This window comes from Macaca fascicularis, chromosome 6 (assembly GCF_037993035.2).
Source record: "Macaca fascicularis isolate 582-1 chromosome 6, T2T-MFA8v1.1".
In the NCBI taxonomy this organism is placed as follows: Eukaryota; Metazoa; Chordata; class Mammalia; order Primates; family Cercopithecidae; genus Macaca; species Macaca fascicularis.
In genome coordinates, this window is record NC_088380.1 from 136466226 (window position 1) to 136490927 (window position 24702).

The window sequence follows — 24702 nt, forward strand, 5'->3', positions numbered from 1 at the left end:
CTACTTACCCCACCTGAAGTCCCTGGTAACCACCATTCTACTCTCTGCATCTATGCGTTCATTTGCTTTAGATTCCACATAGAAGTGAGGACATGTGGTACAGTGGGCCCCCGCCAATCCACAAGGAATAAGTTTCTTTTTTGGTTTGTTTGTTTGTTTTTTAAGACAAAGTCTTACTCTGTCGCTTAGGCTGGAGTGCACTGGCGCGTGATCTAGGCTCACTGCAACCTCTGCCTCCCAAGTTCAAGCGATTCTGCTGCCTCAGCCTCCTGAGTAGCTGAGATTACAGGCATGTGCCAGGACGCCTGGCTAATTTTTGTATTTTTGGTAGAGATGAGATTTTGCTATGTTGGCCAGACTGGTCTTGAGCCCCTGAGCTTGTGATCCACCCACCTTGGCCCCTCAAAGTGCTGGGATTACAGGTGTGAGCTACTGTGCTCAGCCAAGGAATTGGTTTCAAGACCCCTGGTGGATGCCTGAAACCCTCTGTAGTACTGAGCCCAGTTGCCGTCAGTTGGAACGGCGTGATTTCTGATCATGTCTTCCATCCATAAATTTAATGCCTTTCTATTATAACTAATATGTTTGTGATATAACTTATCACACACTGTGGTTGTAACTTTTACAGTTTGAAGTGTATCAGTAAAAGTAGTACTAATTTCTTTCTCCTTCTTTGCAATTTCATGGATATAAGTGTCATTCTTACATTAGACCTTAGCAATCCCCCCATATGATTTTTTTCATTTTTATTTAAGACTGTGTTTCACTCTGTCACCCAGGCTGAAATGCGGTGGTACAATCACGACCCTCTGCAACGTCGACTTCCTGGGCTCCGGTGATCCTCCAACCTCAGCCTCCCAAGCAGCTGAGACTTCAGGCATGCACCACCATGCCCATCTAATTTTTTAATTTTTTTGTAGTGACATGGCTTTGCCACGTTGTCCAGGCTGATCTCCAACTCCTGAGCTCAAGTGATCTGCCCGCATTGGCTTCCCAAAGTGTTGAGATTATAGGCGTGAACCATCGTGCATGGCCGATTTTTTTTTTTCTTAAATCCAGAACTTTCACCCTTTTGCTCCTAGGAGACATTATATGGCTTCTCTTTGGCATACCAAAATTGCCAGCATCAACTCTTCTTGCACTTTGGGGCCATTATTAAGTAAAACAAGTACTATGCACAAGCACTATGATACCTTGACACAAGCAGTATGATGCTTTGAGCACAAGCACTGTGATACTTTTGACAGTCAGTCTGAGAAGCGAGGTGGCTACTGAGTGACCGCTAGGCAGGTAGCATCTACAGCAGGGATCCACTAGGTAAAGAGATGATTCATGTCCTGGGCAGGATAGAACAAGATGACTTAAGATTTTATCACTGTATCAGAACAATGTACAATTTAAAACATATGAATTGTTTATTTCTAGAATTTTTCATTTAATATTTTTAGACCAGAGATGACTACAGGTGACTGAAACCACCCACAGAAAGTGAAATGGTGGATTAGGGAGGACTACTGTATTTGTCTTTTTGTGCTTGCTTATTGCATTAGCATAATGTTCTCCAATTCCATCCATGTTGTCGCAGATGAGAGAATTTCTTCTATTTTTACTTTAAAACATTTTATTTTTAATTTGTATGGTATATGTTGTATATATTAATACAGTACATGTGATTTTTTGGTATAGGCATACAATGCCGATATCAACTCAGGGTAATTGGGGTATCTGTCATCAGGCCTTTTATTATTTCTTTGTGTTAAGAACATTCCAATGTCACTGTTTCAGTTATTTTAAAATATACAATAAACTGTTTTCATCTACAGTCACCCTATTGTGCTACCAAATACTAGATCTTACTCATTCTATCTAACCATGTTTTTGTGCCGATTAACCATTACCACTTTAACACCCTCTACCCACCCCCAGCCTCTGGCAACCATCATTCTACTCCCCATCTTCATGAATTGTTGTTTTAATTCTCACATATGAGTGTGAACATGTGAAATTTGTCTTTCTGTATCTGGCTCATTTCACTTAACATAATGCCCTCTTGTTCTATCCATGTTGTTGCAAATGAAACAAGGATTTCATTCTTGTTTATGGCTGAACAGTACTCCGTTGTGTATATGTAGCACATTTTCTTTATCTGTTCATCCACTGATGGATACTTAGATTGATCCCATATCTTGGCTATTGCGGGTAATGCTGTAATGAACATGGGTATGCAAATATCTCTCCAATGGCCTAATATCATTTTCCTTTGGATATATACCCAAAAGTGAAAATGCTGGATCATATGGTAGTTCTATTTTTATTTTGGGGGGAACCCCCATATTGTTTTTCATAATGGCTATTATAATTTACATTCTCACCAAAAGTGTACAAGGGTTCCCTTTTCTCCACATTCCCACCAACACTTGTTATTTTTCATCTTTTGATAATAGTCAATCTAACAGGCATGAGGTGATATCTCATTGTTGTTTCAATTTACATTTCCCTGATGATTAGTGATGTCTAACATTTTTTTTTTCATGTATCTGTTAGCCATTTGTATGTCTTTTCAAAATGTCAGTTCAGGTCCTTTGCCCATTTCTTAATCATATTCCTTGTTTTCTTTCTGTAGAATTGTTTGAATTCCTTATATATTTTGGTTATCGATCTCTTACTAGATGTGTGGTTTATAATCACTTTCGCCCATTGTATAGGTTGTTTCCTTACTCTGTTAGCTGTTTCCTATGTTGTGCAGTGATCAGTTATTCTTAGAATTACCTGGAGTAATATAATTGGTCTAGAGTGGTGCCCATGCATAGTATTGTTAAAAATCGTTCTGGGTGATTCTAATGAGCAGTCATGTGGGAAAATTAGTTCTGTAGATAATGGGGAGCTTTGAAGAGTCCTGAGTAGGTGAGCATCGTGATCAGATTACCTCTTAATGGCTGGAGCATAGAAGGATGTACTGGAGGTTTTTGTTCGTAGGGATTGTGACAAATGACAGCTATTTCCCCAGATCCAGTGAGAGATGAATTTTAAGTCATAGTGGAAATGGAAGTGAGGAGATGGACTTAAGAGCTAAGGAGGAAAGAGAATTTGCAGAACTAGTGATTGGTTAGATATGCAGTAGAGGAATGGGGGAATTTTTAAGATGATGCCTAGGTTTTGGATTTGTATGATGATAATATTCCTAGAGATAGAGTATAAGAGAGGAAAAAGAAACTTAGGTGGTTGGGGTGTTTGAGCCATTGGGAGAGGGTGAAGAGGAATGAGTTTTGTTTGTGAACATTGAGTTTCATTCATTATTCATTTATTCAACATACACTTATCGAACATCTAATATGCCAGGCACTGTTCCAAGTTCTGGAGTTGTAGTAGTCAAATAAATAGACAAACATCCCTAACTTATTTTATAATGGGAAAGATAATATATAAGCAGGGGAAATGAATGCAGGATGGTAGGTGTGCAGTTTTAAATAGGGTGGTTAGATGGGCCTCACTGAGAAAATGATATTTAAGCTATGCAGATGTCTGAGGGAGAAGCTTTTCTGCAGGGAAGAGTAGGTGGACAAGTCCCTGGGGAAACACAATTGGCAGGTCAAGAACTAGGCAGAAGACAAGGGAAACTGGAAGTAAAGAAGGTACTTTGGGAGAGTAGTAAAAGGGAATGAGAGCGGAAAAAACGTGGGAGTTGAGGGCAGATATCATGTATGGCTTTGCAGCCCTTTGTGAAAACTTTTTAGGAGAAAAGTAAGGATCACCTAGTTGAATAATTTTCCCAGATTAGGCAGGCAGGGGTACAAAATCATTTTGAGTATTATCAGAGTACATAAATGCATTTGTTTTAAGTAAATTCTATTCATGGGTAAAGTAGTTAATATTTAAAATTAAAAAGAAATTGTACCACAGCCATAGAGTTAAAAAGTTTAATTTGTTTAAAATTTGATGTATTAAACTTAGTAATTTGTTTTAAATTATTTAAAATTTAAATTCTATTTAGTGATTTGAACTAAATCACTAATATAAAATGGTTTAAACACTAAAAAGCATAAAAATATATATAATGAAAAATCAATTTCTGTTCTCTTTCTTCCTAGAGAGCTTCCCCCAACCCCCTACTAACCACTCTTTTTTATATTTCCATAGTTTCTCTCAAACATTAGACAACTTGATACATATGTTACCTCCTCTACCCTCAATTTTTGTCTATCTCAAGAGGTGGTATGTTACTCACATTGTTCTGAATGCTTTTAAAATTAGAATTAATGGCCGGGCGCAGTGGCTCATCCCTCTAATCCCAGCACTTTGGGAGGCCGAGGTGGGCGGATCACGAGGTCAAGAGATTGAGACCATCCTGGCCAACATGATGAAACCTTGTCTCTACTAAAAATACAAACATTAGACAGGCATGGTGGCATGCGCCATAGTCCCAGCTGCTCAGGACGCTGAGGCAGGAGAATTACTTGAACCTGGGAGGCAGAGGTTGAGTGAGCTGAGATCGTGCCACTGCACTCCATCCTGGTGACAGAAGGAGACTCCATCTAAAAAAAAAAAATAGAATTAACTTTCTGTAGTTATTCTGATGCCAGTACCTAGATATAATCCTTATTCTTTTTTTTTTAATTTAATGCTGCCCAGCATTTCAAACCAATTGAATTATTTTTTTAAGAGAAGTGCACCCAGTTCTGTGAGAGCAAGAGAGAAATGCACTGCATAACATCCTCCAGTTAACACACAAATTCCCAACCTTTTTAGACTACTAAAAATTTTTTTAAAAGAGGAGCAAATTCCTCAAATAATGATTACCCCTCTTTAATATGTCTCATTTGTTTATTCTACATTTACTGAGTATCTCTTGGGAAAGACATACTTTTCTGGATGGTGGGATAGGTGAGTTCTCTGTCCTTGTGGAATTTATGTTTTCATGGAGGGAGATATGAAATAAACAAATAAACAAATAGATAATCACGAACTCTGAGAAAAAAATGAGCTAGATGATGCTGGAAGGATTAAATGTGGAGGCCACTTCAGATTATTTCACCAGGGAAGGCTTCTGGGAAGAGGTAACATTTGAGTCCAGAAGCAAAACATAAGAATGAACCTGGAAAGAGTTGAATACCCAGAATAAGGCCTTACTGAGATGTGTGTAGAATTGGTTATGGGCTAATGTGGTTGATATATAAACATTCAGGGAGAAATGATGCAAGAATAAGGTTCCAGAGAGGCAGGAGCCAGATGATGGAAGAGAGGTTTAGTAAGAGAAATGGGAAGGCTTGAAAGATTTTAAACAACCGAGTGATCTGCCTTATTTATAACTTCATGTTCTTTTTCAAATTTTATTTTTCAATTGACAAAAATTGCATATTTCTGTAGTGTACAACATGGTTTTGGTATATGTATACATTATGGAATGGCTGAATTAAGCTAATTAGCGTGCATTACCTTGCACACTCATCATATTTTTGTGATGAGAATACTTAAAATCTACTATTTTAGTTGTTTTCAAGTATACAGTATATTGTTAACTATAATAATCACAATGTACAATAGCTCTCTTGAACTTATTTCTCTTATCTAGCTGAAATTTTCTATCCTTTGATCAACATCTCCCAATTTTCCATTCCCCAAGCTCTGGTAAACACCATTCTACTCTCTGCTTCTATGAGTTCACCATTTTTTTTTTTTTTTTTTTAAGAAATGTTTAGTGTGATCTGAAAGGTACAAATTGTAATATTAAAACACATTTTAGGTATTCTTGAATATTTCTTATACTAATGTGTGTGTATATATGTGTGTGTGCATGTATATATATGCATTTATATAAAGCACTTATCACTGCATAAGATTGTGAGGGCAGGTATGGAGATTATTACTAAATGGCCAGTAAGAGGATAATGGGCATAAAGCATAATAAATCTCCAGTTGTAAATTTGAGTTTCTATGTATTTTATGTGATTTACCAGACCTTGAATGCAATATATTCTGTCATTGAGAGTTTCTGAGTTAGGAGTACAAAACAAATTTGGGGCCATTAAAGCATATAGCATGGAACTTGATCACACATTATTATCTGGTCGTGAACCAAAGTACTTTTTATTTCCCTTGAAAATTCATTTTAGATGGCCAACTTATTGACTATTTACATGATATTATTTGTCAAGCCCACAAGTTATTTTTGTAATATAGAATCATCTAATAAAATTTCCATCTAAAATGTCTTTAGTTTGGTGTGCCAAATCTCTTTAAGATATATGTCTTATTTTGTGAAACTGGAGTTTAGATTTATGAACATATAGTTTTATTTTGTGTCTTAATTGAGTTGTAGATGCTTCTACTGTAAATAGACTGAGAGCAGCATAACCTTGGATTAACAATTTAAAATATAAATCCATGATCATTGATTTTCCACCAATATAATTGGTTAAGATTCATGTGATTCCCCTATGGTTGTTTAAAATTCTGCATTTCTCATATTTGACCTTCATCTTGTTTTGATTTCCTTTTTTAAAAACAAATCTTAAAGATTTATGTGGTTGTGGTAAATCGAATTTTATCAAGAATGTCTTCTGACTTTGGAAAGTCTATGGAAAGATTTATCATAATCAAATAACTTTTGTTATTCAGCATTTCCTCTTCTGATGACATATTTTATGGTTTTGTTTGTGAGTGTTTTTTTCATTAGTTATAAGCATATAGTTGATAAATACTCTTGTTGGTATACATATTTGTTATCATAATATTTATATATTCAATTCAGTAACTTCTGCATGTAGATTGTCTAACACCTGGTCAAGTATATAAATACTTTTAAATTTATTGAAATTGATCTGTTGTTTTTTTTTAAAGAGCATTTAACAGTATATCACAAATTGGTTTTGCTGAAACCTAGGCAATCTAATGAATGATAGTGTATTAATAATAAAACAAACTTACCTGGAACAAACTATAAATGTAGATATTTTCATGAGGTCCTGTAAGGCCCTGATTTATGTAAATTTTAGGATTCTGTTTTTTCCTTAACTACGTTCTAATTTTTTAAAATTTCAACTAAATTTTCATTTTATGTTCTTTATGCCTCTAATATTTCTTTGTTTTCTAGTCTGCCTATTGTTCAGTGCTGTTAGCAGGTTTTATTTTGTCTCAATTCATTTTAGAAATCGTTGATTTTCTGTTAAATACTACCACATTGCTCTGAAATTCTTGGACATTTTATGAATTTCGATTACATTTTTCTTAAAAAAAAAAAAAACTTTTGACATTTTTAACAAATGGTCACACGAACTAAGTTTTGTGTTCAGGACACTGTGTTCATAGATTAAAAAATCAGCCTACCCAAAACCCTTAAACTATCCAAGCTTGTAAAACTTAAATTGCATTTGAATTACACCAAATATCCATTTCATCAAGTATGTCATTTGCAGAATTGATTGAAACAGTTTTAATGAGTGAAATTGTGTTCATCAAATTTGGCAGACAACTGTAAAGTGTGTCTGTGAATAATTGAAGGAAAATGCACTTCGTTGTTTTTCAGGTTTTATTGTATAGTGGCATTTATCAGTTTCGTGTGTAAATAAGTAATAATACTGACGATTCCTGGTTATGTAAAACATTTACGCTTTTTTTTTTTTTTTTAAGAAACTGTACTTTCATTTTTTTTCCCAAAAGATTTGTGGTTGAACACATTACAGCAACATTTTTTTAAAGGATTGGAATGGTTAATCCCTTTCTTGTTTTCCATTTCTCCACATTAGTGTTAAATTCCAGTTTTTATGTGTGTGTGAGTTTATAGGATATCTAGTTGACCTAAAGCTCCCACAATTCCTAGGAAAAATGAATCAAGAATGATAATTTTATGTGATTCTTATTGGCCAATTCCTGTGGTTTTTAATCATAAATTTTAGAATAGTAGAAAATTATGAAAATACATTTTTAAACCTTTTAAGTTCAGGAGTACATGTGCAAGATGTGCATGGTTATTACATAGGTAAATGTGTGTCATGGGGGTTTGTTATACAGATTATTTCATCACCCAAGTATTAAGCTTAGTATCCGTTAGTTATCTTTCCTGATCCTCCCTCTCCCCACCCTCCACCCTGTGAAAGTTTCCAGCACTCCACTGATCATTAGAGTGAGAAAATAAATTTTTATTAGTTCACATTTGCCATTTTTTCAATAGAATATAATTTACATGGCTTGACCAAATTAATCTAGAACTGTATCTAGTAGTTTCTATTTTTAAATAAAAAACAAGTTTTTTAATTTAACAGTTTGGTGGATAATGCTGGTATCATTTTGTACAGCTGCTTTGATTAACTTTGTTTCTTTTGGATGCTATATTTACAGCTGAAGTAAATTTAGGTGAGTCTCTGCATCATTTTAACACTTAAGGTATCATGTAACTTGTGGAGGAAATGGCAGTTGGAACAAAGACTTGTAGCATAAAAACCAGTATAGACAACCTAACTACATGCTGATTTGTAGCTCAGTGTGGTTCTATTAATTTCTATCTTCTTTCATTATAGAATCACAACTATGCTAAAAAAAGTCTCAAATATCTGGTATTTTATTATGCTGCTGCTGAATAATAATATAAATGTTTGAACATTTCTGATTGTATAAAATCATGATAGTAATAAGAATAAAATTCATTTATATTGATATGTAGCTAAAACAATAAACTGTTGACCATTATTTATGTACCAAGCTGTGTAGTGGGTACTTTAACACAGTTTTCTGAGCTATAGAATTAAGTGAGTTCCTTTGCCCTGTGCCACAAATGAGGGAACAGGCTCAGATAAATTTAATAACTTGCCCAAGATCACACTGCTAGAGAGTTGTTAGGGTCTTGCTTTGAGCTATGGCTTGTTTTATTTCAAAGACTATATATTCTTCTCACAATGTTACATTGAAATTCTGCTTATGAATTCAAAGAATGGCATTTCATTTTTATTTCAAAACCACAATGTCAGATTGGAATAGACAAGTTCAAGTATATGTAATATAAGGAAATGGGAAAGAAAAGAGGTAGGTGACAAAGGTCAGAGAGTAAAGGCCCAGAATGAACTACTGTCATCCATTTTAGCATTCTCTCTACTAGACAGTTGGAGCTAGAGTCACTTTGTTGTTCTAAGAGAGATCTGTGAGGAGTGAAACAGACCAAAATTGCTACATTTCTTCTACTCCTTAGCATGTTTACAGGAAAAAAATGTAAGAATAAAGTTTTCGGCCGAGCGCGGTGGCTCAAGCCTGTAATCCCAGCACTCTGGGAGGCCGAGGCGGGCGGATCACGAGGTCAGGAGATCGAGACCATCCTGGCTAACACGGTGAAACCCCGTCTCTACTAAAAAAAAATACAAAAAACTAGCCGGGCGAGGTGGCGGGCGCCTGTAGTCCCAGCTATTCGGGAGGCTGAGGCAGGAGAATGGCGTAAACCCGGGAGGCGGAGCTTGCAGTGAGCTGAGATCTGGCCACTGCACTCCAGCCCGGGCGACAGAGCGAGACTCCGTCTCAAAAAAAAAAAAAAAAAAAGAATAAAGTTTTCATTTTCAGTAGAAACAGAAAATTGTATCTTTTACTGTGCCTCAGGGCAAGAATAAAAATATAGGCTGTCAGTTTTATTTAATGTAATTGTTTTTCTTTCAGCTATACTATTTAGGAACAAAGTGCACATGGGACACGGGCATACACATCACGCTAGAATTTCACTTGATGGGTTATATTCTGAAAACTCATTGTAGCAGAACATGTTCCTTGTTCTGGTGATTAGTGTAGGTTAGAATGAAGATTTCTCATTTACTGCTCAAAAATACATACACATAGTGGAAATTTCTCAGGAATAGTTAAATAGTAGAAATACAACAAAAAACAAAAAACTAGCTACAACTTTGTTGAAATCCTTGTTGCTCCAGGAATTTTTAACATTAGTGTTTAATAATGTTTAATTTCTAGGAGTGTCTTTTACATGTCTTTATATTGTTAGTAAATCCTTGTGAAAATCTATGGATAAATGGGGTTATTACCACCTTTATTAAAATTACCATAGTAAGCAGGTTTGTGTTGAATTTAGCCATTTGCTTAGCTGTTGATAGACTATGAAAATGATGATGTTCCAGATAATCTCTTTAGAAAGGTACAACTATTTCTGGAATTTAAACAAAACGTAAAGTCATACAGTAAAAATATCAGGACATCAGAGTATACCTGAATGAATGTATTGGAAGTACTTACCAAGTATAAAATTCTATGCCTTCGGGCACAGTGGCTCATGCCTGTAATCTTAGCACTTTGGGAGGCTGACGCAGGCAGATCACCTGAGGTAGGAGTTTGAGACCAGCCTGGCCAACATAGTGAAACCCCATCTCTACTAAAAATACAAAAATTAGTCAGACATGGTGGCTCATGCCTGTAATCCCAGCTACTCAGGAGGTTGAGGCAAGAGAATCATTTGCACCCGGGATGCAGAGGTTGCAGTGAGACAAGGTCTTGCCACTGCACTATAGCCTGAGTAGCAGAACCAGACCCTTATCTCAAAAAAAAAAATAAAATAAAATAAAAGAGAAAAAGAAAAAAAAACCTCTATGCCTTATTCTAAGCACATAACCATTTTTCTTGAAGAGTGTAGCTATGGAAACAAGATAGCCAAGTAAGAATATGAGTCACATAGAAGCTAATATGGCATTGATAAGTCATACATAGATAAGCACCATAGATGTTTAAAAGGAGGCATCACCAGTGGGGTATGAAGTTTTGGCTGGAGGACTTCATGAAGTTGATCTTAACTTGGAAAAGCAGGTAGATAAACTTTCCAAGAACAGAGAAGGAATGGAAACAAGGTGAGCTGCGCATGATGCCCTGAGGGGAGGACGGTCAGCCTAGCTTCACCTACATCAAAGCTGTAGATGAGGTGGTCACAGAACCAAAAGAGGAAACCTGAGACTCTACCCCCATAAGGCTGACTGTATCAGTGACTACCTAAGAGTCTAACTATTGTCAGAAAGCCATGGGAAGACTACAGATGAGATGACAGCCACAGAAGGACCATGAAAAGTGTGAAGGAGAATCCTCTCCTACTGCTGGGGATTGAGCATCTCTTCTACCCTACCAATTAAAGTAATGTCTTAGAATTCTGGGAACACATAGGTCACTAGGTTAATTTCATTTTATTTTGGAAACAGCTTTATGCAAATTTGTGTCTGGTGCACATCAGTCTTTCCAATTCAGTTGTTTTTAAATTGCCTTTGTCTTAGCCTCCTGATTTTGTTATAGTCTGCCTATAGTAACAGTTGTAAGGTCATATATCATGCTAACTGAATTTTTTTTGTCGTGTTGAATAATCCACTGAAAACAACTCCTGTTTAGTGTGACTTTGTAAATAATTAAAAACATGTATATTTGTGAAAAATATATCCAGCCTACACACGTGTGTCCATTATTATGTGTAGTGTTGCCTACAACCATTTGTGCCCATGAACAGACTGACATCCTCATCTTGTTTCGTGAATCTCAGCTGATTGGGGGCTGATTTCTTCCAGCATCGCTCTAAATGAGAGCCTATTAAACACAGCCATTATTCAATTATTTTAATTAAGGAAATCATTAAGTGCTTTATAAATTATACCTGGGCTTTGAATAGTTCTATTTTCTTAAAATTATTTTTTTATAAGGAAAGAGATATTTACCAGCTGAATGCTATAGATATTTGAGTAGACGTGTATGAAGACATTATACAAGTTAGTGTGGCAGTTAACAATGTATTTTACTAAAGAGAACAGAAAACTTGGCCACAGTGGCTTTTGCTTTTCAATTTTCCAGATGTGTAGGTGAGTAGGCCATTACTAAATGATGCGGTTAGGGTCTCATACTTTTTTTGTCTTTTTACTCTGCCTTTTCTTCAAGCGTTGGCTTTTGTTCTCATGCTTATAGATTTCAGACACTTTTTAAGTATTTAATTCTAGTTTTAGGTAGCAAGGGGGAAAACTTTTTCCTGGGATGGATTTTGTCTTTTCTGCATGGATGAAAGTCCTTCCCATGGACTTCTCCCTAAATTGTGTCATATAACCGAGTGTAGCTGCAAGAGAGGCAGATAAATTGAGTATTTACATTCTAGCTTTCATAGCAAAAGAAGGAAAAGGAGAAGGATGTTGGGACGTGGTGTTGATAAAGCTAATCTACTCTACTAGTTAGGGTTCTCTACAGAAAAGGAAATAATAAGATGTATGAAAAAAAAACCTAAAAAAACCTAAAAAAATTTATATGTAAACAGTAAAACCATGTATATGTAAACAATAAAACCATATATTTATATATAAGCAATAAAACCATATATAATGTAAACCATAAAACCATATATATATGAGAGTTAACTATCAGAGACTCTGATAGTTTTTTTTTCTTTTTTTTTTTTTTTTTTAAGGAATTGGTTCACACTGCTGTGGGGGCTGGCAAGTTCAAAATCTGCAGGACAGGTAGAAAGATGGAAAATTCTAGCAGGAGTTGATGTTGGGGCCCAAGTATAATGGAAGTCTGGAGGTAGACCTTCTTCTTCTTGTTCAGAAACCTATCTTTCCCCTTAAGACTTTCAATTGATTGGATGAGGCCTACATACAATATGATGGATAATATGATTTATTCAGAGTCCACTGATTTAAATGTTAATTATGTCTTTGAAAATACCTTTTCTGCCACATCTAGACTTGTGTTTGATACAACAACTGGACACCATAACTAGCCAAACTGACACATCACACCTATATTATCTACAAAGGATTAATAATAATCAGTGGTTTAAAACTTTTGGATACTAAAGTCCAGCATCAGTTTCTTAGGGCTGACCTCTTCCTGATCCATGTATTAGTTTATGTATATTAAATGCAATAATGTTTCCATGTATTCCAGAAAGTTATTATGCTAATTCTGAATTAGAGTTAAAATATTGACTAATGTCCATTTTAAAAAGAGAAAGAGTTCTTTTCTTTCTTTTTTTTTTTTTTTTTTTAAAAAAAAGCATATTGAGAATTTCTAAGGCTCTTACTTTGTTTTCAGCCAGTAAATGACTTATATAGTAACATTTTAACCAATAAGATTACTCTTGCTCATATGGCCTGGAAAACGTTAGAAGAAATAAAGGAATGTTGACTGGCCTGGAATGAGGAGATGTAGATTTTTATATTAACTCTGACATTAGCTAGTTTATCACCTTGCTTTTCTGAATTGAAGACTGATAATAGATCCCCTATCTTTCCTTCCAGATTGTGACAGTTACATGAGATAACAGATCTAAAAAAATGCTTTATGTAGCATAGAGTGATACAAATATATAAAGCAGCACTAGAATATAAAGATAAATGTCTCATGATAACCTTCTCTGTGATTGGAGGATGGCATGGCTGACGAGCCATCAAACAAAGGTTAGAACTGAATGCAGACTCAGAAGTGACCTGGTGCAAACTCTGTTAGCCTGGATGGCCACAAAGAAACATCCATTATCCATCCATTAGAAGTAAAATTCTGTGGAAAGGAGGGCCATTTCTGTCAGCATGAGGAATGTTTTGAAATTAGCATCAGGTTGTCAGGCTTGGTCGGCATGACAGCTGTTTCAATTCATGCTTGTCCAACCCCTTTCCTTGGAAATACACAAGCAATTACTCTGCTAATGTTGGGAAAAATCCAATATAAAAAATATTTCATTTTAATAACAAATTTCTAAATCTGAATCTTATAAAATACTAAATAAAGAGGGGTGTAACAGAAGTGTTTACTTGGTGTATTTATTTTTAAGAAAATCCTTTAGTCAAAGTAATGTTAGCTAAGTTAATTTTACTTGCGTACAGAATCATTAGGTACCACTAAAAGTCATTGACAATTTCTTAATTCAGTGAGACTTAATCAGCAAAACTTCCAAAAATATTTGATAATAAGTATACCCCTGGAATGGGATTTATATAACCCTATATTCATTTAACATTATCTCTAAATTCTTTCATGTAATTCTATACTTTCATATATTTTTTTCATATAATTCTAAATTATTTCTTATCATCTAATTGGATGAATTTTTTAGAAGTTGTACCTAGCATTTAATTTCTTTAAAAATAGTAATTTTGCAGCTCTTAAACACCAGCTGTTAACACTCTTTCTTGATGTTCATGTGAAATGGACACTTAAAATTTCAGTGTTGGTTTCAAGTTTTCAGTGTTGCTTATGCATAATTTATCCTTTGACCGAACAATGCCATTTTTAGTTATTTATCCTAAGGAAACTAGAGATGATTTTAGATTTGTTTGAAATAATATTTATTATGTGAGGCTACCTAGACAATAGATAGAAATAGTTAAGAAAGTACTGTGCATTTGTATTATAAACTTTCAGACAGCCATTAAAAATGATCTCAATATTATATGAAATAGAAAAATGCTTATGACATAATATGTGAAAAGAATGAGATAAAAATATAATTCAAATCATTATCTTTAAAATGTACATTGCAATATAATTAGGGTTATGGGGGCATTACCTTGAACTCATCTATACTTGATCAGATTTTGTTAATATGTATAATGATATGGTTGCTTTGTTTACTGCAATTTAAAGTGCATTTTTAATGTGAGAAAATGAAAAATAAACAGTGATTTTATTGCCAGATGATAGGCATAGAGTAAATATAGAAGAATTCATTTGAATTTAATGCAGTTTATCCTATGTTGTTCAGTAGTGTAGTTCTGTGATTATGATAGCCTATTAGGAAGATAACTGGAGCAGCAGTCTGTGGAAGGTTCTGGAGGAGTAAGTCTGGATTTGAAAAGGTTAGGAGGAAGCTTTTGTTTGTCTGTCAGGATAGGCTCTTCATTTGTACTGGAGTGTGAAAATAAGACTGAGTACTGGTCCTGGATAGTGCTGGTAATTAAATGTAGATACCCCATATTTTGTTTTCCAAAAATAATGCTGACATCTTTTTGTTTCCAATAGCAGTCTGTTATGAATAAGATTTGGGAAAAGAGAAGGGAAGCAATGAGAAAACAGGTTGCTTTATTAAAAGGTGTAGGTCTCATTGAGAGGGACTTTGCAGGAGTAAAATCCTACAAACTTAGGAACACTTAGTCTAAAGCTGGCACTCCAAAATACAGGAAGAAATTCTTACTCATAATAAAAACTCTACACTCACATTAAATGAATCAGAACAAGAGCTGAGTTATCAAAGAAAGATAAACTACTTAAAACCGCTATTTTTAATTGCCATACAAGAAGGACATTTCTCGTAAAGATAAACAGAATTTCCTTAGTTACATCATGTTTTCTCTTGGTAGTTGTCTCTCATTATTGTGAGAACATTTTAAGAATTCAAATTCACATTTCTGAGGTAAACATTTTGAAATATTATTTTGTTTTGAGCAGTCCCTTTGGTGTTTAAGTAACCTCTCTGATCACAAACATGGAAGAGGTTTCTTTGTTATGTATCATCTTTTGTCTTAGTAGTCACATAGTTTTACATGAAATATGAAATAAGAAGATCAAAGACATTTTTTGTTTAATTTTGGCAGTCTGTGTTTTTACTCTGTGTCCCTAAATTAGAGTCACTACAGGGCCTTACCTCAGAACACTCATGTTCTTCTGCCAAATAAATAAGGACAGACATCGCTCTTAAGGCCTTTATTAGTCATCCCTTAGAAAGTTTGGTTCTTGACAATGTCTCATTCAGACAAAATATTCATTTAGCACAGTTTGCATTTTCAGGACTTATTCATCCACAACAGGGATAACAATAGTTGCATAAGGGGAATTATTCACAAATTGAATTGCTTGAACAAAAAGGAAGAATGGATGGAACAGAAACTCCAAAGTTGTTCCACTTAGAAATGAGATGTGGCTACTCTTTTGATTCATCTTGTACCAAATTCTGAGTCAATCACTTGGGAATATTGCATTTTAAAATAAGTGTTACAGCACAACATTTACAGCTCTCAAATTCTAAACTGAAGCTGCCACATGTCAAGTGTTGACTCGCATGGCTCATAAATCACCAGCTGTTGTTTAGACAGTATCCATCTTCAAAGTTTGTACAGCAAAGGGGCCTATTCAATGCATTTTAAAATCAAATTTCTGCAGAGGAGTTTCAGACTAGACAGATCTGGGAACTAGGCTGAGAACAACCACTTAGTTTTTGATTCAAATATACTTTTGGCAAAATTTAACTCAGAGGCTGAAAAAAATCAGAATTTCGAAGCTGTAGTAGAGTACTGATTAAACGATAATCTATATTTATAGTCTTTTAAACTTTTAATTAATACACATGTGCTTATGTAAAAGTTTGGAGAACTTGAAAGACTATGAAATTCATTGGTGGATAAAAGGAAATAACATTTCTAAATCAAAGTCAGATTTGGAGAAAACTAATTTGCCTGTAATTCACTTTTTTTTCAATGTATTCTATAAAATAAAGGCTAAGCAATTTTGCATGGCATGTTAGTCAGGATTCTTGGTTGAAAGCAAAAGGACCACCTCTGGTTAATTTATATAGAAGGGAATTTTTTAAAAAAGGATCTTGTGCCATTCACAGAATCCTCACATAGCCTAAGAACCAGATTGAGTTCTAGGCTGATAGGGATAGGGCCTAGAGTTTTGGGTCAGCCCCTATCTAGTGTGATGTCAAGTACCACTGCAAGGACACTCACCAGACCTTGGTCACCAGGCACTGACCCTGGAAACACTTCCCCTCCTTGCTGCCTCATTGGTCACCACTTTTGCAGGGAAGGAGTCTGCACTGTTTTTGTTTCTTCATGTCACCAGCTTGCTGGACAGCTGGGTCTGATGTGGAGACCCCAGGCTACATTTCTGCACCATAGCTGTAAGGAAGGTTGTGAACATGACTATGTTTCTTTTTTTGTTTGTTTGTTTCTTTGAGAGACATAAGATAGGGATGTTGTATAGGGAATTCCCCATATAAGAATGGGGTATAGACGATGAGAGTACAGAAAAATATTAAAATATATATGGTGTACAAGGTCTTAAACTACCATTCCCATTAATTTTGCCCTGCATTCTGGCCAGAGGCTCCTCATCATCCCTTCGGCATTCCTTATACTTTTCTGACACTGTGGTGCTGCTCATGTTGTTCCCTTGGTCTGGAATGCTCTCCTGCTCCATTTATATAGACTTTTCTTCAAGGGCTATCTCAAAGCTCCACAAAGTCTTCCTCTTTTCCCTAGGTAGAAGAAATAGCTTCCTTCATTTGGAGTTCTCTCTCTTTCTCACTCTCATTCTCTTTTTGGTTTCTGTCTCATCCACTTGAAGGTAAGCTCTTCCAAATGAGATACTATATTTGTCCATTCTCATACTGCTGTAAAGACATACCTGAAGCTGGGTAATTTATAAAGAAAAGAGGTTTAATTGGTTCATGGTTATTTGGGCTGTACAGGCTTCTGCTTCTGCAGCTCCCTCGGGAAACTTACACTCATGGTGGAAGGTGAAGGGGAAGCAGGCACATCTTCACATGACTGGCAGGAGAGACAGGGAGTTAAGGAAGAAGTGCTACATGCTTTGAAACAACCAGGTCCCATGAGAACTATATCAGGGAACAGCAAGGGGGAAGTCCATCCCCATGATTCAGTCACCTCCCACCAAACCCCTCCTCCAACCCTGGGAATTACAATTCAACATGAGATTTGGGTAGAGACACAGAGCCAAAGCATATTATTCTGTCCCTGGCCCCTCCAAAGTCTCATGTCCTTCTCACATTTTACAACACAATAATGCCTCCTCAACAGTCCCTGAAAGTCTTAACTTATTCCAGCATTAACTCAAAAGTCCAAGTCCAGTGTCTCATCTGAGACAAGGCAAGTCCCTTCTACCTATGAGCCTGAAAAATAAAATTTAAAAAAATGTTACCTCTAAGATATAAGCGCTCCTATTCCAAATGGGAGAAATTGGCCAAAACAAAGGGGCTGCAGGTCCCGTGCAAGTCTACAACCCAGCAGGGCAGTTATTAAATCTCAAAACTCCAAAATAACCTCCTTTAACTCCATGTCTCACATCCAGGTTACACTGATGCAAAGGTTGAGCTCCCAAGGCCTTGGGAAGCTCTACCCTTGTGGCTATGCAGGGTACAGCCTCCACAACTGCTTTCACAGGCTGACGTATGGGGGCTCCAACCTCACATTTCCCCTCTTGACCTCCCTAGTTGAGGTTTTCCATGAAGGCTCCACCCCTGCAGCAGACTTCTGCCTGAACATTCAGGCATCTCCCTAATCCTTTGAAATCTAGGTAGAGACTCCCAAGCCTCAACTCTTGTCCTCTGTGCACCCATAGGCTTAACATCATGTGGAAGCCACCAAACGTGGCCTTGTACCCTCCAAAGCAACAGCCCAAGCTGTACCTTGGTCCCTTTTAGCCATGGCTAGAGCTAGAGCAGCCATGATGCCAGGAGCCATGTTCCAAGGCTGCATATAGTAAAGGGACCCTGGGCCTGGCACATGAAGCCATTCTTCCACCCTGGGCCCCCAGGCCTGTGATGGGAGAGGCTGCTGGGAAGGTCTCTGAAATGCCTTTGAGGCATTTTTCCAATTGTCTTGGCTGCTAACATTCAGTTCATGTTCACTTATGCAAATTTCTACAACCAGCTTGAATTTCTTCCAGAAAATGAGTGTTTCTTTTCTGCTACATGCCTGAGCATTTTTCGAACTTTTTCGAACTTTTATGCTCTGCTTTCCTTTTAAATATAAGTTCCAGTTTCAGATAATCTCTTGGTTCATGCATATGAACATATGCTGTTAGAGGCAACCAGGCTACATCTTGAACACTTTGCTCTTTCAAAATTTCTTCTGCCAGATATCCTAAATTTTCTCTCTCAAGTTCAAAGTTCCACAGCTATCTAGAGTAGCAACACAACATCACCAGTCTCTTTGGTAAAGCATAAAAAGTGTGACCTTTGCTCTAGTTCCCAATAAGTTTCTCATCTCCTGAGACCTCCTCAGACTGGACTTCGTTGTCCATATTACTATCAGCCTTTGATCACAATAATTTAACAAGTCTCTAGGAAATTCCAAACTTTTTCTCATTTTCTCGTCGTCTTCTGAGCGCTCCAGACTGTTCCAACCTCTGTCCATGGCTCAGTTCCAAAGTCACTTCCAATTTTCAGGTATCTTTATAGCAATACTCCAATACTCTGTTAGCAATTTTCTGTATTAGTCCATTCTCACACTGCTATAAACACATAACTGAGACTGGGTAATTTATGAAGAAAAGAGGTTTTATTGGCTCACAGTTCTGCTGGCTGTACAGGCTTCTGCTCTTGGGGAGTCCTCAGGAAACTTACAATCATGGCAGAAGGTTACAGGAAAGTAGGCACACCTCATGGCTGTCATGAAAGAGAGAGAGTGAACAGGGAAGTGCTACACACTTTGAAATAATCAGATTTTATGAGAACTCTATCAGGAGACAGCAAGGGAGAAGTCTGTCCCCCCGATTCAGTCACCTCCTACCAGGCCCCTCTTTCAACACTGGAGATTGCAGTTCAACATGAGATTTGGATGAGGACACAGAGCCAAACCATATCAGATGCCATACCTTAATCATTCTGTGGAGCTTCAAGTCATAATGAAGAGTAGGCTGTATTCACTCTTGTCAAAATAATTTTTAATATGACCCTTTAAAACTTGAATTTTGTAATATTTGTATGGGATTTTACCTTTTCATTTATTTTCTGCAAGCACCATTTTACATAGAGCCTCAGGTACTATGTTTTATTTATAATTTGAAAAATAAAACAAACTTAGAAATTACGTACTCTGGATTTTTCTCTTCAAATAAGAAATGAAAAACTAGAATATGGAAAGTCTTGTCTATTTGAATGATGCTTTGAATTAATGCAATATAGTAAACTTTATTTCAGTGAGTCTGAATTTACATTTGGGTTACGAATAATCTTCACTTATGTGGAAAATGATGGGCTGAAAATAAATGTGCTCATAGCTTTTTCATGCACACCTTTTAATATCAGTTAACATAGGAAATCTTTGTAAGTGCTGCTTAAAGTTTAGATGATAACTTAAAGCCTGAGGATATAAAGACATAATGATCAGACATATCTCAGAATTCTGATTATTCAATCTCATATTATATTGGGAGATATCACCATTTGCTAGGGAACATTGTATGTTATCTGAGTTATAGAACTATTTAAACAGTATAATTTCCATATATTAGATTTTAAGAGTGATTATGCTGATAAAATTATAACACCATTGAAAACATTCTTTAAAGGCTTGTCATTAAATAGAAATGTTCTGAATTCCTTTTTCCAGTTTGGATTATCTTCACTCCTGAAAATATGGAGACACATATTCTCATTGCCTACATACACCATGCAGTGTCTCTACACAGAGTGTAAGAAATTTAAACCTATTTTCTAGATCTAAGGGGATATGAGCAGGCATCTCCCTAGATTTTCTTAAAAAAAAAACAAACTGAATTCTTTGTTTATGACAGATATGATTTGAAATTCTGATTATTGAGTTATTTAAGATGTGATGAATCTTTTGATTATTGTTAACTGAACTCATTCTCAGGATTTGTAGTGATGACTTACATGTGAATCAGAAATTAAAGTTTTTCAAAAGAGTAATTCCCAAAATTATGTCATTATATTGTTGTACAAGTATTGTTTTTAGGAATATATCCTGTAGATACTATGTTAACCTTTAAAAAACAAGCTGAGAACAAATCTTCACATTAGTAATTTAATGTAGATTCTTAAATATGTAAGAATATGCTTTTTACATTTTGGAAAATTACATAAAATTGACCTTTTCCCTCTTTTTATAAACTCTGATTTTAAAATTCCACTATTATAAAAAATACTGCAGAGCCTATCTCTGTGTGTGTGTGTGTGTGTGTGTGTGTTTGTGTGTGTACATGTGTGTGTGTATGCCAATGTATGTACATATAGTATATACAGGTGTATCTGTGTGAGAGTATATTTATGTGTATAGGCTTTATATGTACATATATATATGTGTTTTTTCACTTTCAGGATAATACTCAATAAATTACATGAGGTATTCAACACTTCATTATAAAATAAGCTTTGTATTAGATGATTTTGCCCAACTTCAGGCTAATGTAAGTGTTCTGAACATATAGAAGGTAGTCCATGCTAAGCTATGATGTTCAGTAGGCACGGTGGCTCATGCCTGTTATCCCAGCGCTTTGGGAGGTCAAGATGGAAGGATTACTTGAAGCCAGGAGTTTGAGACCTGCCTGGACAACATAGGGAGAGCCTGTCTCTACAAACAAATTAAAAAATTAGCTGAGCATGGCAGCACACACCTGTGGTTCCATGTGGTCCCTGCTATTCCAGAAGCTGAAGTGAGCATGACCTCAGAGGTCACTGCAGCCCAGACTGGGTGACAGAGAAAGATCCTGTCTCAATAAATAAATAAATAAATGCATTTTTTAGCTTATAATGTTTTCAATTTATGGTGGATTTATTGGGATGTAACCCCATCATAAGTCAAGGAACATCCATATCTTTGTATAAACACGTACACACACAAATGTATTGTTTAAGTAAATCAATATCAAAATCAGACTCTTGATATTCATTTTATTATATGAGACAGGGCCATATTATTATCATTTTTTCCAATTAATAAGTAGCTTTAATGGTAGACAGATTTATGCCAGTGTCTTAATTATGATTTTTGCATGATGTTTCTTGGTATAAGTAGAAATTTCCCAAAGTGGCATACACTTTTGATAAAGCAAAGCCCATTTAAATTTTCATGCTATGAATACTAGCCAATAGAATCCATATAACAAGTGAAGATTACCAGAGAGTGTCTTTGTCCGGGGAAAAACTTTCTGAAACGATGTTTTTCCTCTAATCTCACACTACCACAGCAATCAACACAGAAGACTTCTATGACAAAAGCAGCAGACACCAGCTGGGTGTCCTCTAATTCAGTTCTCACACTCTCTACTTGGAGATAGTGTAAGATTTCATGGATTGGAGGCTTATCCCCAAGACTCACCACACACCCCAGAAACCAGTCAAAAGTCCACATCTCTGGAACTTCTGACCAACTGGCTTCAAGGTGGGGTCCCCACAACCTCCTCTTTGGATTTGATTAATTTGCTAGAATTGCTCACAGAACTCAGGGAAATGTATTTAGTGGTTTATTATAAAGGACACTGCAAAGGATACAGATGAACAGATACACAGGACAAGGTATAAGAAGCTTCTGGAACCCAATCCTCTTGGGTTTTTATGGGAGCTTCAAGGTGTCATAATTCCTTCCCCCATGGTATAGGGCAGGACTCTCTCTGGGGAGGGTCATAAAATCCACAACCAGAAAGGTGGGGAAAGATTAGAGTCTTGCCTTGGGATAGGTGAAATTAGGGCAGGAGAGAGATTCTGCTTGCTGAAGCCTGTGACACCCAACATTATATAAAAAAGCTATAACTAGAGCTTTTGGAGTTGTGAGCCAGGAAGCATGGACAAAAAACAGTATATACCACTACAGTAACACTTGTCAACCCTGTAAGAACACTAAATTTGTTTTATTTAAATGAGTTCATTATTTTCTTATAAATGTTGACCCCTAAAATTTCTATTATATGTTTGGAAAATTACATTTGTTAACTTTCATAAAATTAATTTTCTTTATATTTTTGAATATGGATTTTATTTAGATGTAATAACTTCAAATAATTATCTCTAAATTTCTTCCCAAAGGAGATAGTACAGATTAGCTAGAATGAAAGGAGAGATTTATATTATTGTACCAGACACCCTGCATAACATGTTAACTTGTTTTGTTTTTACAATAACCTGAGTGTATATTTTATCTCAATTTTATAGATAATGAAACTGCCGCTTAGGGGAGGTTACCTAATATTTCTAAAAGTTTTCTGATTTCAAAACCTATTATCTTTGTATTCTACCTAACCAGATCAAGGAGAGCATATATGCTTTGGTTTGAATGTTTAAAACCATGTTTTATTTGGTTATGGATTTGGGAGATAGAATTGACATTTAATGTTTTCTTCACTTATGACATGTTGCAAGTTGAGTAGTTAATGGATGTATATGAGAATAGCTTTTATTGACTCATGTATTTATCCTGCCTTCAACAAACAGTCTTCGTTAGAGTGTTTTCTTGGATGTAAAAGAGTGAAATTTGCCTTCTTATGGGTCTGAAAGTTTTCCACAAAAGTTATATATATATTTTTTATTTTGATGATAATGAAATAATATATGTTGACACATTGAACAGATTCTGCATCATTTTTATGATGCCATTATAACAGTTTTGGCATGCAGTAGTAGTATGCATATTTGTGTTCATTTTTTCTTTCATTTGAACTAAATAGGTCTCTTTTCATTATTATGAGCTAAGGTTAAAAGAAGTCAGACTAATATGGACCTAATGCATTAGCACCAAATGAAGATTAAAATATCATCAGTGCACACTGTGAGAAGGGTTTTGCAGTAGTTCAGTTACTGAAAACTGTTGGAGGAACTGGTTTATCAAATGGTGATCAAAAAATCATGCTGAACTCCAAAGAACCTGTGCCATTGTACGCAATAGTCTAAATAAATATGCAAAATGGCAATTGTCACATTAAATTAATGCTAAAATCTATGTCAGTTCAAATTTTATTTATAGAACCTGTGCCATTGTAGGCAATACACCAAACAAATTGCAAAATGGCAAATGCCACATTAAATTAATGCTAAAATTTACGTCAGTTCAAATTTTATTTATAGAACCTGTGCCATTGTAGACACTACTCTAAACAAATTGCAAAATGGCAATTGTCACATTAAATTAATGCTAAAATTTACGTCAATTCAAATTTTATTGGTTTTCCATGCTGGCATTTAATTTGTAAATTAGATCTGTGTAAATAAAACTATATTATTATGTCAGATATAAGCTGACAGATTTTGTAATTAGTGATATATTTGTACATATTTAGGTAATGTATTAATAATAGCCATTTAAATCAATAATCATGATCCTTGAGAATTTTTTCCCTTTAAACATATTTTGTACATAAAATTTCATGAAGGGTAGATTAGTATATTCTAACTACTTTGCAGACAGGTACCAGATATAATGCGGAGCTGTACAGAATAGATGTTTTCAACAAATTTGTGAAGAATTAAATTGTATCATCCACATATAGATAGTATTAAAGAGGCAGCTCATACACATAGATTATAATGATGAGCATTTATGGCTTTTTTGGATTAAATATTAAATATTGCCATAAAATTTGAAAGGCATTAACTGGAAATCTCACCAAATTAGATAAATGCGAGGTAAGTTGCACAAGCTGGGGAACACACAAGTGTGAGTGTTGTAGTAAAGTTGAATGGATACCCTTCTATTCTATGCTGCTTCTCTTCTGTAATGGCAGCTCTTTTATGGTTTGTATCAAATTTAGAGCTTCCATTTGGAAAGTGATAGTTACAGAACTATCACTTTCTCCTGGGCTTCAATGCTAGGTTGACAACATCCCCTCGTGTGGCACTTGGCCAAGGGCCAGCTGAAATTAATCTGCAAAAGAGGCTGTGCCTCTGACGGAGAGGTCTCCTTTCTTCAACAGAGATGAGTGACCCATCTGAACATCCATGATAGTTTACTGGTAGGTGTAAGGAGGAGGGAGAAGACTAGTTGTTCTAGATTGGTAATACAAGGTATCCAGAAAGAG

The 24702-nt window shown here is 35.6% G+C and overlaps 1 protein-coding gene across 5 annotated transcripts in view; it reads left to right on the forward strand.

Moving 5' to 3' along the window:
- Positions 1-24702, forward strand: part of CHSY3 (chondroitin sulfate synthase 3) — a 286394-nt gene that overhangs the window by 14812 nt on the left and 246880 nt on the right. The window contains exon 3 of one of the 5 annotated variants that reach the window (XM_073995182.1): positions 780-4546. The exons of the other annotated variants lie outside the window; for them this stretch is intronic. Coding sequence (XP_073851283.1) covers positions 780-839 — 60 coding nt within the window. The 3' untranslated portion in view covers positions 840-4546. Of the gene's footprint in view, positions 1-779; positions 4547-24702 lie in introns of those variants that run through there. 5 annotated transcript variants of the gene reach the window in all.